The sequence below is a fragment of the Pipistrellus kuhlii genome, unplaced genomic scaffold, assembly GCF_014108245.1.
Source record: "Pipistrellus kuhlii isolate mPipKuh1 unplaced genomic scaffold, mPipKuh1.p scaffold_m20_p_26, whole genome shotgun sequence".
NCBI lineage: Eukaryota > Metazoa > Chordata > Mammalia > Chiroptera > Vespertilionidae > Pipistrellus > Pipistrellus kuhlii.
This window is the reverse complement of record NW_023425525.1, coordinates 6612274-6627971: the sequence shown is the minus strand read 5'-3', so window position 1 is coordinate 6627971 and position 15698 is coordinate 6612274. Positions and strand designations below refer to the sequence as shown.

Genomic DNA, 15698 nt, shown 5'->3' with positions numbered 1-15698 from the left:
AGGAGAGTTTGTGAAAATGAAGTGGACTAGGAAACTACCAGCTTATATCACATGCAGAGAGGATTCTTTCATGACATTTTGTTCCAGACGTTTCCATAAAATTCACCTTATCTTTGTGTCCAGAGAGGTTTTGTAATTCCCAATTTGTCTGATTTCAGAAAGGTGACAGGATACAAACACTTCGAGTTATGAAACTCTCCCTGTAGGACCGGAGGCGCCCTCTGTAATCAAACACTTTAATATTTGTGCCGTGAAGCATGTAAATAGTCACAGTAAATGCAATAAATAAAGTTGAAAGTCGTTTGTAAGTAATTCATGTCAGGGCTATCTCCCAATGAGTTTTACTGCCAAACCTCTAAGAAAATAAGTTTCGTTTGGAGCTTTGGAGATGTCAGAATTGCAAATGCAGACCTGTCTCTACATAGGTGTGTACTGCCTCCCAATAGGAAAACATTTCTAATAATGAGTTGAGGTTAAAAAATAAAATTTAAATTTAAAAAAAGTCTGGAAAACACTGCATGATACTATTGCTGGAATCACTTTCCATTGGAGCTAGGGAGGGATAGGGGTGATATATTCCCTATATCCATAAACCCAATGTTTTAACAAGCAGAAACCCAGGGCCAGAATGGGGAGGGGGTCTTCGGAAGCCACCACCTCTCCCTCCCAGAGCGAGGCCCGGGGACCACACGCCTCTCGGAGCCCCATAATAGCCACCGAGCCAGCCACGCATCTGAGATGGTATTCTCTTCAGGTGTTTGTGAGCGAGACTCAGGTTGCGAGCGGGCACTTCCATCGGTGGCCTCCCCCAGCGGGACAGGCCCAGGCTCTGGCCGCAGCGGGCGCTGCCAGCGGGCGCTGCCCGGGCCCCGTAAATTTCCCAGCCTGCGGTTGAAGCGGGTCCCCTCGGACTGGCAGTTGACATTTCCCCCTGCGGCGTTACATTCGTGTTTCCACGTTTAACATGTCAGACTGAATGAGTGTTGCGGTCTGAGGATTTCAGAGATTTATAACGGAGTCTTGAAAATTTACTTAAGGAATATGTACTTCCCCAAGCAATAACAAATATTACTACAAATGGCCATATTAAGTTAAAGTAACTTAGGCATTTCTGATTTGTAGGAACGTTCAAATTAATCCTCGGCAGTCTCAGTTTCCGAACGAAAACACGGGTTGGCCCGGCCGCAGGCTTCCCAGCGGGTAGGCGGCAGTGAACGAACCCTCGGGAGACAGGTTTTTCCTTAAGAATATTCAGTTCTCCCCTTTTGTGGAAAAGTAACACTGAAGGAAGAGACCCTGAGAAACCAGCCCTCGTTGTATGTGGGAACCAGGGAACTTCAAAGTTCTTTTTTTTCTATTTTTTTCTACAAACTGAGATGGATTATTTTTATAATTTTTAAAAAGCAAAGAAGCCTTTCTTATCCATTCTTGATTCCTTCCCTGATTAGTGAGTAGGCAAGGATCCTGGCTCAAATGCTTTCCCTCTTCAGTAAGAAAATAATTACTATAGTGTCAATGCACTGGTCCATGTTTGACAACTGGCTCCTGGGGAGAGGGAAAGCCCTGATTTGTAATATTTGTCCATTTCCATGGTGCAGGACTCCCACCGTGGCCAATGCCAAGCTACCACATGACATCACTGGGTGCGAGCCCACCGTTAGGCAGTAATTCTACCAAACAGAGCCCATACTAATGGGAATAACCTCAACAACACAAATAATAGTAAAATGAAGTAAAATAATTATGAACCAATAAGTTTTCAGTATTACTCCTTTGTATTTAATATACTTTAATTATAATTTCACATAATTTAAACTTTAATAATTGGTGTATTAAATTAAATTAGCTTCATTTTGAGGATGGGGGCTCACCAAAAGCCTGAAAATGGAAGGCTTCACTCTCACAAGATGGTCTTGGCAAAAACCTGGGCCGATGGAATATTGCTTTGAAACGTTAGGGTTTAATGTGTCCAGAAGCAGGCAGAGTCCTGGTTGATAAGTGAGGGAGGAAGAGGAGCAGGAACTGGTGAGTTTCAGCCGTGCTCCCACGGCAAAGCAGATTGCCGTCCACAGCCAACCCAACGTACGTGGAGGCCAAGGCGGGGGATGCGAGTGTGTTGTTGTGGCAGTTTGTAGTTGTTGTTTTATATCTGTGCTTAAGAGAGCATTTCTTTTACAATAAAAACCATGAGCTATTGACACTTTTTAACCAGCGTGAGAGGAGGCATGGAGGGAACCCCCCATCTTAACAAGAGTTTGTCTGACACTGCCTGTGGCTGTCTGGCCTGATGCCCAGTCGGTCAGCCATTGCATAATCCACACTATACAAGAGCCATGGACACACAGCATGCCCTCAGCAGCCCGGAGTCGGGTAAGGGATGGAGATAAACCCTCAGCGTAAAGCTTTGTGTAACGATAACAGCTCTGGGTGCTGAGCCACTTCCTGTGTGACAGGCACCAAGGCCCCATGAGGTCAGCATCCATTGCCCTGGTCCCCAGCAGGTGGTCCTCTCCCATCGTGAACTCGGAGACTCACAAGATGACCAGGGCCACGGTGGGCACTGGGTCTGTTCAGAGGGGCGGTGGGCTAGCCACAGCAGACAGCCAGACAGTGTCCACCTCTGCGGAGTCCTGTGGAGACAGTCTGTTCGGATGCAGAGTCAGGTGGCCCTGGGGCAGGGGTGGAAGCTGCCCGGGGGGGAGTGGAGGTTGGGCTCTGGAACACTCCAGGGGCATGCTCCCGGTTCCCCACCGGGACATTTCTGGGACAAGGTCCCCATGCTGGAAGCCCAGGTTCTGTCATCCTATCATTTGCATGGACTTCTCCTTCCTCCTGGTCTAGATGTGATGATGGACCAGTCTTGGATGGGACTTATCCTGAGGAGCACAGTTGACATATGAGTATCTTAGCAGGGTACGCGATTAACCAAAGATCAAATTCTCCTGCAGAAAGGGAACAGATGCATGTCAACCCTTCTTCTATAACTGTTAGTCCCATTTCACAGAAATAACACTGAGGTTTAGAGATGTTTCTCAGCTAGCTTGCCTCGATCATGTAGTCAGTAATCTGGCCCACTCCTAGTCCCATTTTTTTTTCCACCCAAATGTGAGATGTGAGTTTCTTGTCCTCTCCCACAGCATACCTGTGTGTATCTGACTATTTGAAACAGGAACTTGAACTCTTACCATGAGCACTACTGGTCCTCCTGGAGGAAGCATACGCTCAGCCTGTGGTTCTGACCGCACTGCTAGCCCCACATTGAGAAGCTCAGCACCAGCCGCTGGTAGAATAATAAAAGACAGCCCTAGCTCCTTGCTTTTCTCTGAGAGGCCACATTTTGAGTAGAAGTTTATGGAGAGGGGATAAAAAGGCGGTTTTTAAGAGCAGCAGAGCCATCTGAAAAGAAACGAGTATCTGCTACTGGGTGCAAGCAATTCTGCTTTGCATTGTGCCTTTCTTTTTAAATCACCGCCATCCTGTAGCACCAATCTTAAGCGCTCAAGGCGAAGCATGCAGCTTTTACTGCAGTTCTGCATATAAAATGCAGTTTATGGATCTAGATTGTCTTGCAGAAGCCATCCAAAAAATGCGCCATTCATGCTCCAGGTACAAAAGTAGGCACTTTAAGACACTAACGATATTGGAATATTGTTTCATTGGTTGGTTGATTGACTCTTGGCTTTTACCAGGCATCAGAACTATCTGTTGATGTCCCAAAGTTTAGAACGTGAGGAAGACAAATGCTAGGGAGTTTTGTGGGCAGGATGTGAAATGGGTTGAGTGAAACAGCATGTTTAAGTGCAGTGGAATTTATGATGAATTGTATTGAAATGGTCAAAACACAATTGATGGAGGGGGCACGGTACGTAGAGGGCTTGAGGGGCTGGTGATGTTCTGTTTTTAGCCTGGGCAGTGGGCATAGGTGCCTGGTTTATTACTCAGATGCTTTCAAACACTCAGTTCACTAGGCTTCCCATTGCAGTTTTCGAAAACACAGTTGGTAAAGTCTGCCTGCCAATATTACAGTCTAGCTGGCATAGCTCAGTGGTTGAGCATCGACCTATGAACCAGGAGGTCACAGTTTGATTCCCGGGCAGGACACATGCCCAGGCTGTGGCCTCAATCACCACTGTGGGGCATGCAAGAGGCAGCCAACCAATGATTCTCTCCCATCATTGATGTTTCTGTCTCTCTCTTTCCCTTCCTCTCTGAAATCAATAAAAATATATTTTTTAAATAATAATAATACAAAAAAAGATACTTGCTCTTTAGGTAAGAGATATTTCATAGATTGTTTTGAATCTCATATTACATGAATTTATGGAATATTATGTTATGCAGTGAGGAAAGAACAGTTTGAATATTACTGTCCCAAGAGGAGTGTTGAAAGAATAATTTTGAAGTTCCCAAGATGCAATTACTGGGAAAGGCCCCCTTTATGGGCAATAAAATCATGCACAGATCCTCCGCGTGCTCTTCCTCCTCGCACTGAGCACGTCTCTTCCTTTTGAATGCGCCTGGGCTGGCTGGCTCTGTCGTTCCATAAATGCTTGCTGACATGGGCCTGCCGAGTGCTAGCGACCACTGTGGGAACGGGGGTCCTTCCTTTCAGCTAATGACTGTAGAGACAAGGCCTTCGCTCAGTTAAAACATTGAAAAGGACAATGTGAGAACCCCGAGTCAGGCACAAGAATCCGTTTTCATGTGACCATGATGCTAACTACCTCCCAAGAGAGCCCTCTCTCCCTGGGAGTGGCTGGGAGCTGGGAATGGGCGGGCTTTCTGCATGCAGAGAGAGAGAGAGGACCTCCCCAGAGAGGACAGGGCGTGGCACTGACCACTGCTGTGGGTGCTGTGGGTGCAGCTGGAATCTGGGGGTGAGTTTCCCACAAGGAGGGTTTGCCTAGGGAAGACATGGGCCGGACTTGGAGGGGCCTTCAACCAACTAGCTAGCAGATGCTTTCACCATGTCGGAAAACGGGTTCTGGTGTGAGCTTTGAGGGGGGGGACAGACCTGTGAACAAGCCCCTTTCCCAGGAGGGGGCATCTGTCAGACTCGGGGTAACTGTCATAGTCCTCCTGCTCTGTACATGGCCCAGTCATTCACCTGCCGTTGTCCCTTCAGATTCATGACCGACGCCGCCCGCCGGGAGCAGGAGTCCCTCAAGAAGAAGATCCAGCCCAAGCTCTCACTGACCTTGTCCAGCTCCGTGTCCCGGGGGAATGTGTCCACGCCGCCTCGCCACAGCAGCGGAAGCCTTACTCCCCCCGTGACCCCGCCCATCACGCCCTCCTCCTCCTTCCGCAGCAGCACCCCGACCGGTGAGTGGCTTGGCTCTCCCCCTTGGTGAAGAGTGAGTGTGAGTGTGAGTGTGAGTGTGAGTGTGAGTGTGAGTGTGTGTGTGTGTGTGTGTGTGTGTGTGTGTGCGCGCGCACGCGCGCGCGCGCTGGGGGCCAGAGATAGGTGGTGACTCAGACTCACCTGTTTTACCCTTGACTAGTCCGGGTAGATGTTGGTTCATTCATCTACTTACGATTGAAGAAATAATGTGAACCACTGTTCATCGTATGTATGTGACAATGGATTTATACTTCTCATGCCCTTGCCATGTCTTACGTGCAAGGGACAGGATGACTTGGCCTTGTGCAGGTGGAGGAGCAGGCAAACAAGATGGCCACGTGTCGGTTATGGTTGAAGCTGCATGATGAGGGCACAGGGGTTCAGGACACCAGTCTCCCAGTCTTTGCTTCTGGAAAATGGTTCCCATAATAAAATGATTGTTGTAAGAATATTTAGAAAGCCTCCCCGCGCCAGGCAAAGGAGAGTGTCTGTCCCGAAGAGCGTGGGCCTCGTGGAAGACATTGGCCTTCTAGGGGGTCCACAAGCACACTCTGTCTTCCCCTCCCCAAAGTGCTAGTCACTGAAAAGTAAAACAGCAGACAGAGGTGAAGTTCAAAATCAAGTTTATTCGTGCAGAAAGATAACCTATTGGACAGCGTGGATCCGTAGCCATAGGGCTTCGTAGCAGGTCTCCCTGGGGTTTAACTTATTTCCTCCCTCACCCTCCGAGCTTACCTCACAGTGCGCACAGACCCCTGTGCACTCAGCCCTCCATGAGCATGCGCTGTACTTCTCCCAATTCAGAGATCCACTGAGTCACTGCCCCCAGGGGCAGGAGTGAGGAAAGATGGTAGAAAGCCGGAAAGGTGGATCTCCTTTTCTTTTTCCCATCTGAGAAGCAGCGAATATATGTTCCTTCTCCCCAGTGGGAGTATAGGCCCAGGTATTAACCCAATAAATGCACCAGTAGCTACGACACTGCGACCATGACAAGCGCTCTGTGGAGGAGCTCAGTGCTGTGAAAGCATCCAGAGAGAGGTCTGGCGGACCAGGGAAGGCTCCCCTTGAAAGATGAGTGGGAGGCAAGATGGTGACCAGGGAGAGGAGACTCCCGGGGGGGAAGGGACTCCCAATTTTGCAATTTTGTGTGGGGAGATGCTGGGTTGAACGAAGGAAAACTGGTTTCCTTAAGGCAGGGCCTTCATACACATTGTTATTCTCCCGGGGGGGGGGGGGGGGGGCGCGGGGAGGGGACTTAGTAAAATCTCCCAAACTTAGTTGACTCTGATTCTGGGACCTCTTTTCCTACGGGCATCTCGGGGGCTCATGGAGGACTGACACCCTATGTTCTGTCAGCGTTGGGCATTGTGGAGACAGGATCGGTGTTGGAGGCAGTTAGACCAGAGTTCCTCCCTGAACAGCTCCCTTCACAAGTTATTAAGCACACGTCCCATAGGTTCTGTGTTCGAGTCTAACGTGAGAGCCCCCGTATGCATCCGCCGTCCAATAAATGTTTGTCTGTGCCGCCTGGAGTCTCCATCTGGTGGCTTCAGGAGCAGATCAGGGTCATTCTTCCATAGAAGATGAGTCAGTGCCTCTGTGCTGGGCGTTTGCCCATTTCCTCACATCGGCCCCCATGCTTCCCTTGTATTATACTTCCTTCTGCGAAGATTTACTTTCCAGCATGTTGTGTAACCGTTTCTGTGTGAACCCTAAGGTATGCTGTGGGAATGTAATTCTGTGATCACCTTTTCTGAGTATTTCTGTGAAGATTTACTCATACAGCTGAAACCGGTTTGGCTCAGTGGTAGAGCGTCGGTCTGCGTGCGACTGAAAGGTCCCAGGTTCGATTCCAGTCAGGGGCATGTACGTTGGTTGCAGGCACATCCCCAGTAAGGGGTGTGCAAGAGGCAGCTGGTCTATGTTTCTCTCTCATCGACGTTTCTAGATCTCTATCTCTCTCCCTTTCTCTCTGTAAAAAATCAATAAAATATATTTTTTTTAAAGATTTAATCATGCAGAATATAAATGAAGAGGCAATTATGCACCTGGGTGTGCTTTATGTATGACTTGATACTGACTGACTTGTGGCCAGCACCAGGTAACCATGGCTGCCTCGGTTAGTGAGTTTCCTTAGAATCCCAGGAAAATCAAGACAGTTTAGAAGTGAGAGTTTATTATTTTTCATGTAAGAATGTTCGGGCGAAATGGAATCATTCATTTCCTTTCCCTCAGCCCTAAAGAAATCTTTCTGACACCTTGCCTATTTTAGCAATTTCCCACCGCGAGGATGAATTTATGTTGTGGTAAAGATGTATCACTTTCAATCTGTCAAGATCATTGGTAAGTTATTTGCTGCTTGAAGAATGTTCCATGTAAACATCAAAAATTAGCAGGGGAAATGGTTTCTTAAACCCCTGCCCCGGACAGTTTTGATTGTGTACATTTTTCAATGTTTGAAATGTTATTTTACCTGTAGTTAGGGAGATCAGCTTCTTTTTCCTGACTAATGTGGTTTCAGTCACTTTCACTGCCAGGTTATAAATAATATTCCATGTTTCTGCCTTCTGCATTCACTCTCCCAGGGTCCATAGTCAAAGGCACATTCCTGATCCAGACGTAGGCCATCTTTGGAACATTTCATTTACAAATCATTCTTTACAGCTCACTGCCGTGATGAGACTGGATCCGAGCTCGGCTTCATCTGGAGTCTTGGGTATTGCTTAGGTATTCTTGGAACCAAGATGTAGTTTGGAATTTCTAAGTCCTAGGAGGATCTTCTCATCTCTTCCTTTTCATTTCCTCTCCTTATTTGCTTGGTTTTATAATATATATATATATATATATATGTGTGTGTGTGTGTGTGTGTGTGTGTGTGTGTGTGTGTGTGTGTGTATATGTGTGTGTGTAATTTAAAAGTATTCACTAAGCAAAGGTTAGAATGGTTAAGAATCATGGGTCAGCACACTTTCTATGAAGGACCAGATGGCAAATACCTCATGCTCTGCGGGCCATAGGGTCTCTGTTTCAGCTAGTCAGCTATAGAATTACACACACAAACAGGCTTGGTGTGTTCCATTAAAAGTTTTTGTACAACTTCATGTACAAACTCAGGCATGATTGGGCTCACAGGCCATGGTTTGCAAATCCCTGATTTAACTCATAAAGATACAAAATTAAGCCTTGACTGGTCTGGCTTAGTGGATAGAGCATCGGCCTGTGGACTGAAGGGTCTCAGGTTCGATTCCGGTCAAGGGCATGTACCTTGGTTGTGGGCACATCCCCAGTAGGGGGTGTGTGGGAGGCAATTGATCGATGTTTCTCTCTCATTGATGTTTCTAAGTTACAGAAACATTGATCAACTGCCTCCTGCACACCCCCTACTGAGGATGTGCCCACAACCAAGGTATATGCCCTTGGTTGTGGGCACATCTCTGGGATCAGGCCTAAACTGGCAGTTGGACATCTCCCGAGGGGTTCTAGATTGGAGAGGGTGCAGGCTGGGCTGAGGGCACCCCCCTCACCCCTGTGCACAAATTTCATGCACTGGGCCTCTAGTTGTTAAATATTCAGTTTGCAAGCCACTTAAATGATTAGCTTGAAATTGGCCATGGGGAGAGCATTTTTACCAGTGAAATTTGCAAATGCTACCTGTCAGGACTTCTGCATGCCCCACTTTACCTTTATACCACTCTCTTTTACTTTTAATACTTATCATATTATTCTTACTCAGTTTGTAGTTCAGGGGATCAGGGGCCTAACTATGTCTGTGAATCAGCATAAAGCAAAAATCAATCACTAATAAATAAATATTAGCCACTGCAAACAATGGATTGCACCATAGCCATTCACAACAAAGGTATGGGTCACTGTGAAATGACATTATCTAGTTATAAAACTACATATGCAGTATGATCCCAATCTTTTTTTTTTTTTTCATAAAAGTTAATTGTGGTTACTTTAATGTGATGGGGAAATAGGTGCTCTTTTCTTTTCCCTATCTTCTGAAATGAGCCTGTATTACTTTTTCAACTAAAACATAAAACCAGAAGATCCAGACAAGATGGCACTGACCCTATCTCCCCTATCCTCCCAAAAAAGAGAAATCAATTAATTTCTTTCAGATTAATTCCATGACCTTTCTGGGGGTGGGAAATCATTCTCTAGGAAGGGCCTTTAGCCAGCAGATTGTTTTGGTTATTAGTGCCTGTAGTTTAGTTGAGAAAGTCATTTTTTTTTCCTGTTTCCATATTAGCCCATGGACCTCTCTCTTCAAGGAGTTACTCTCAGTCAGGCTGAGATGGAAATCACCCAGAGAATTTTTCAGCCCTTTGCCTGGGCTCCACCCTGAGACTCTGACTTGGTTGGTGGGCGGGACTTTGACACTGATGGTTTTAAAACGTTCTCCTGGGTTAACTCTCACCTGTAGCTAGAGTTGGAAAACACTGTGACCGTCCGGTTGCAATGTGACCATCGGTTGTCCTAACTGGGTTTTCTTGCGTGGGTTAACATATCCCCACCTTGCCTGGAGAAAGGTGACTGTGGTTACTCACTTAGCCTGGGAAATGAGTCCAAGGGGACTGAACAGATGCGTGCTTGTGTCTTAATGGAGAAGCCATGGAAAGAGTTGGCCAGGTTTTGGGTTATAATAGCGTTGCATAGTCTCTCCTGGAAAATATTTGTATATATATTTTGGCTGACTCAGGGGGGAAAAATTCAAGTATTAAACCAGAGAAAGGCACCCAAGGGAATGAAACGTGTGTGTGTGTGTGTGTGTGTGTGTGTGTGTGTGTGCTTTCTAGTTCAGGCTACCTATAATAGCAGTGAAGTCACAGCTTATATCTATTAATGCATAATTTAAGTTTCTCTATTATGTTATTTCATGTCATATTCCTGTGTCTCCTGCTATTTAGTCTTATAGTACACCTTTAATATTTCTGATGGCTTTTTACAATACATTGTTCAAATTATAAGAATTTTGAAATTTTCAGGAGATACCGACATACAGCAAGTCATTTTAGAAAGTAAATGTTTCAGGGAGGAAATTACTGTGTAACACAGACTTTTAGAACTGGTGGAATTATGCTTGACCTTTAGAAGTGTATGCCTTTGTTTTTAGAAGGCAAAATAAACTTAAATAGGCTTAAGAAAGGCAGAAAGTCTCAGAGAAGAAAAAGATAAATTAAGGTAAGATCTAAAATAACATACCTCCCCTACTCATCCAAAAGAAGAGAATGAAATAGGAGAAATCATGGAGAGATAAATCCTGTCCAGTTTAATGGTGGAAAATTAGAAAAGCAAAGCAAACTATTTCGGCCTCACTGAATTTTGTGACCTATTTATGAAATTCGTGAGGCCTCGGTTTGGTATTTACCAGGTTCTGCCCCTGAAGAGGTGAATGTCTGCACGAGGCCTAGGACATATTTCTAAAACCTTCCTATTCAAAAGCTGGCCTGATTTATGTTTCCCTGTTGGGCAGTTGCTGTGTTATCTGGCTTAGTTAGGGTCAGGTCTCTAACACACCCTTTCCTGGCCTGAGGCTTGTTTGTGTATATTCCACTTTCTCCTAATCACTGTTCTTTCATCTTCTTTGTTGATTGACTTGTAAAACCTTTATCCTGCCTTCCAAGTGTCTTGTGGTTAATTTGGCCTCCTTCCCCACCATCTCAGGTGGCTACTTGTGTTTAATCTCCACTTGCTACTCAAGAGTGTTGGTAGCGTAAGGATGGCAACCTCGAAGTAGTATTTCAATGACTGTTTCACTTGTAAGAGCTCCCAAACAAAACGTGTTGTGATTTTACGTGAAGAAAATAATCAAATTAGTGCTGATTGGTAACAATAATAATAACATAATACATTACAGCCCTTCATGGTGCACAGAAGCATTCACATTCACCGTCTAATCTGGTCCTTCTTAACACGGATGGGCACCATTATTGTTAGCCCACTCTAGAGAGTCAGACACTGCCCAGTTGACCTATGAACCAGGAGGTTCAATTCCCAGTAGGGCACATGCCTGGTTTTTGTGGGCTTGATCCCCAGCGAGGTGGATGCTGAGGCAGCCGATCAGAGATTCTCTGTCTTCATTGGTGTTTTTCTCTCTCTCCCTCTCTGAAATCAATTAAAATGTTTGTTTTTTTTAAGACACTGAAATTAAGATTCATTGAAGTGATAACTTGCCTCGGTCCATGTGGTGCCCAGCTGGAGTTGATCCTGTTCTCCAAGCCACCAGGATGTGGCAGCTTTTCCTTTGGCAGAACATACTGAGCATCTATTTTGTTAGGAGGCCCTGTGCCCACTATCAGAAACGCAGAAAAGGCTTCTCTTTAATCCTTGTAGATGAGAGTTTACATGTCTCGGTAGAAACATTTTATACACGTGTAGGACAGGCAGCTCATGGATGTGACCTGCACACAGAGGGACTAAATTATCGGCATGGATGATTTGTAAGGCAAGACAGACACACAGAGGGTCATTCTCTCTCTGCTGTCTCAGTGCAGCACTAAGCGATCCTATTCACACCCAGAAAATGTCTAGATCTTGTAAGGGAGAAGGAAGAAAGTGAGGGCAGGGGGGAGGTGGTTTGGAGCCCAGTTTTATAGCCCACAGTCATTTGGGGATGTCAGGGTGGGGACTGGTAAGCAGCCCTGGAGATGCTGACAGCGCTTGGGAGCCCGGAGGTAGAGTGGCGAGAGGCCTCTGCAGAACCTGGATCCACATCTTGGTCCTGCTTCTTGAGAAAGAGACGGCCTCACACTCAGTGCCTGTCTTTTGTGGACGTTGTTTTCATTCCTCCTGGGCCAATGCCTGGAGGGGAATTACCAGGCCAGCGTCATTTTGGTCTGAAGAAGCTGTGTGACCTCTGTGTCGAGGCCTCCGGGCTGGGAGGAGGAACGGTGTGGTCTGATGCCTCTCCTCTCAGGGCTGCCTGGAGGGCGCTGTTCCCCAGCTGCTCCGAGGCAGGTGCAAGGATGTAGTTCTGTTCCCCGTAGCCCACCCTACGCAGTAGCCCACCTGCTGGTAAATGGAGACACAAATGGGATCTAGTTGTGCAACGGAATACTGTTTAGCAGTAAAGGGGAGTAAAGTACTGATACACAAAAAAATGGGTGAATCTCCAAAACACGATGCTGAGTGAAAGAAGCAGACACGAGGGCACATATGAAATTCCAGTACAGGCCGGCCGACCTGTGGCCATAGAAATCAGCATAGCAGTCCACTCGAGGGGAGGGGGTTGGAAAGGTGTACACAAGAGCTCCCGGGAGTGCTGGCTGCAGACCAGGCCTTGACCGGGGTCTTGGTTACATAAAGGCGTGCATTGATCAGACCCATCGTGTTATACTAGAGTAACTAAGATCCGTGCACTGGACTGTATGGATTTATCTCGGTTGGAAAGAAGGTGGCCCAGGCAGAAATGAGGGACCAGAACCCGCAGCTTCCACCCATTCCTTGACCCGGCAAGTACAATACATTTCCTCTGCTGTAAACAGTCATTAAGAACAAAGGAAGTAAATAAATGCAGTAGTTAGAGGAGGCAAATCTCTGGAATTTCCTCCCCATTAAAGAAAGGCCGTAAACGGAATCCTTTAGTGTCCGCTTTCTTAGCTCAGGAACATGCAGGAAACAGCCGTGCAGCCACATAAAACAATTGCAAAACATACACATATGAGGGGAGGGCGGGGGGAGAGAGAGAAAGAGAGAGAGGTGGAGGAGGAGGAGAAAGAAGAGAAAAGAACAAAGGAGGCGGTGGAGGAGAAGCAGCCAGTGGCCAGACCCTGGGTCTTAGGTCCCAGTTAGAATTGGTTAATGACTGATAGAAAGTCGTAGCATCTGGGTCTCCCAATATCCAAAATGTAGAGAATGCCTCACAATGTAGAGAATGTTAAAGGGAACGCTGCCCACTTTCAGCCCACATGGAGCGCAGGCTCTGTGACAGCCAGCCACTGGATAGCAGCTTATCTTCCGCTTCAATATTTGCAGAAAGAGGAAGGTGTCAATCATTTACCTTCTGATGAAGACATTGTGGAGGCCTGCCATTTTAGCAATACCACACTTTACCATTTACATTTAGTTATAAACCTACACTTTGTGTATACTATTCACAGTTCTTGTTTCATCAAACTCAGTAAAAACAGAGTCTACTGTTAAGAATTCCCACCGGGAGTATTCCAGCACCAGGTGAAACATGACTTTCCCGTCATGATTCACTTGGTGCTGGAAACACCGTGAATGGCAAGGCTTTAGCCCTTGAACCTTGTTGCCGTGTGTGTGTGTGTGTGTGTGTGTGTGTGTGTGTGTGTGTCAGTGTGTCAGCAGGGGTCCCTGCACTGGCCAAAGAAATATGAAGAGCCATTACAAGACAGAGTTATGTTACAGGGCCCACATAAAGCTGGTGCCTCTCACATCCCCTGGGGAAAAAGAACGCAGTCTCTAAGCCGGGGCCAAGCACCCGCTTGCATGCCAACAGCCATCAGAGCACATTTCTCAGTCATTCTCCTGTGAGCATGAGTCCCAGCACCAAAACGTGAGCTAAAGAGAGTGGCCCGTTGTTGGCCTGGGAAGTGGTGCGATGCCACTGAAAACACCCACAGATGCCCGGGGCCCAGCACACCTCTGCCGGGAAGGTGATGGACCAAATGTGTGTGTCTCCAAAGAACCCTCCTCTCCTCCCGCCCCTCTGAAGCCAGCACGTTAACACCGGAGGGGCCCTTTCAACTTGCTGGGCATCACAGCCATGAGCGAGTTTAATGTCTTTTCCATGTGGGTCTGGTCTTAGCAATGGAACGGTCCCCAGGCACGCCCGGCTACAGAGCATGAGAGAAAGAATCCGCAGAGACTGGGACCGCTCTGAGCTCACTGGTTCCTGCTGAAAAGACAATCAAGGCACAGCATGGACCTACTGCTGCTGCTGCTGCTGCTGCCCAAGGCTTTGCCAGGCTCCTCGGAAGCGCGCACAGAGGGAAGGGGTGGTGACGGGACGGAGAGACGGGCTGCGGGTCCTCTCTGGTGCAGGGAAGGCCACCAAATTCCGTTAATGCCTATTCATCAAACCAGCACCGAGTCAGCTAACTGGTAAAGCTCTAGCCTCAGTGTGTGGAAAGCAGTTACGCAGAATCTTCAGTCCAGGGGCGGAGGGGCCCGGAGAGCTCGGCCCATGGGCTTGTCCGGGGCTCTGTCTGCAGGCAGAGTGCGCAGCCCTCCCAGTCTGATGCATTAGCCGTTATGGGCGCAAGGGCAGCCGGTTTAGGGTGATGTTTGGGGACACGATCGAGATCCAGGACCTTAACGAGGCCCCCAAACCACCCCTTTACATGGTCACTTTCTCATCTTACATGACCTTCTAAACCTTCCTTGTGCTGCGAGCCGCCCTGGAAGTCACCCGGCGAAGTGGGTTTTGGCAGGACGCGATGCGGTGAGCAGTGTTCCGCCGCCACGAGAGGGAAGCAGCCTTTGAAAAAAGTGTTTAATTAAAGCCCCTCGGTCTCAGGAATGGAAGTGTGCAATTTAGAATAGGCGACGGGGTACCAGAGGAACACTGTTTTCTTAAGACTAACAAAGCTTGACAAACGGTTAACTTTTTAAAAGCAGAGAATGAAACCGTGGCCGCTCCGTTGGGAGCGAGCCGCCGAGGGCTCCGGCTGGGGGTCGGCTGTGACCGGCTGGGGGCATCCTGCCACCACCTGTGGGCACACCCCTCGGCCCCCCGGGCTTTTTCCCTCGCAGATGAATGAGCCCCTTTTGGAAACTAAAACCATAAAATTAAAATTATGAAGTAACTGCAAATATAAAATTTGGGATTTAAAAAAAACAAAACTTTTAATAAGTCAGAGTTTCTGGAATAACTACATAATGAGTATGCATTACAGACACATAAAGACATCCTTGGTTACTAATACATGCTACTTGGCAAATAAATAGCTAATTAAAAGTTTAATAGAATCCAGTTAACACATTTGTAAATAAGCTAGAGGGCCGTGTTTCCTAAAGTGAAGAAGGAATAAATATTCCAGAAAGGATTTTGCCCTTTCCTTTTTTTGCTTCTCAACAAAGATCTGTTTCCTGGCATCCTCGGGAGAGGAAGGTTTGCCAAGACGAGAAAGCTTGTCCTTTGCCCGGAGGGAGCCCTCTTGGCTGAAGCTGTAAAGGTGGCATTCTGACGCCCACGTCCTGTCAGGCAAGCAGGGCAAACTGGAAAGTGAATGGCGCTCAATATCAACATGCAGGAGCTTCATCTTCATGGCCGTTGTGCCTCTTTAAAAATAGCGTCGCCCAGAAATCCTGGAATTTCTGTCCGCACTGTCTGTGTTTTCTATCACACACTAGTATGTTTTGGAAAAGGGACAGGACTGAAAAGCGA

General features: G+C 47.1%; 1 protein-coding gene across 6 annotated transcripts in view; it reads left to right on the top strand.

Moving 5' to 3' along the window:
- JAZF1 (JAZF zinc finger 1) overlaps window positions 1–15698 on the top strand; it is a 281117-nt gene that overhangs the window by 242391 nt on the left and 23028 nt on the right. For all 6 annotated transcript variants that reach the window (XM_036453901.2, XM_036453902.2, XM_045587223.1 and 3 more), the window contains exon 3: window positions 5126–5322. In XM_036453901.2, coding sequence (XP_036309794.1) covers window positions 5126–5322 — 197 coding nt within the window. The remainder of the gene's footprint in view (window positions 1–5125; window positions 5323–15698) is intronic.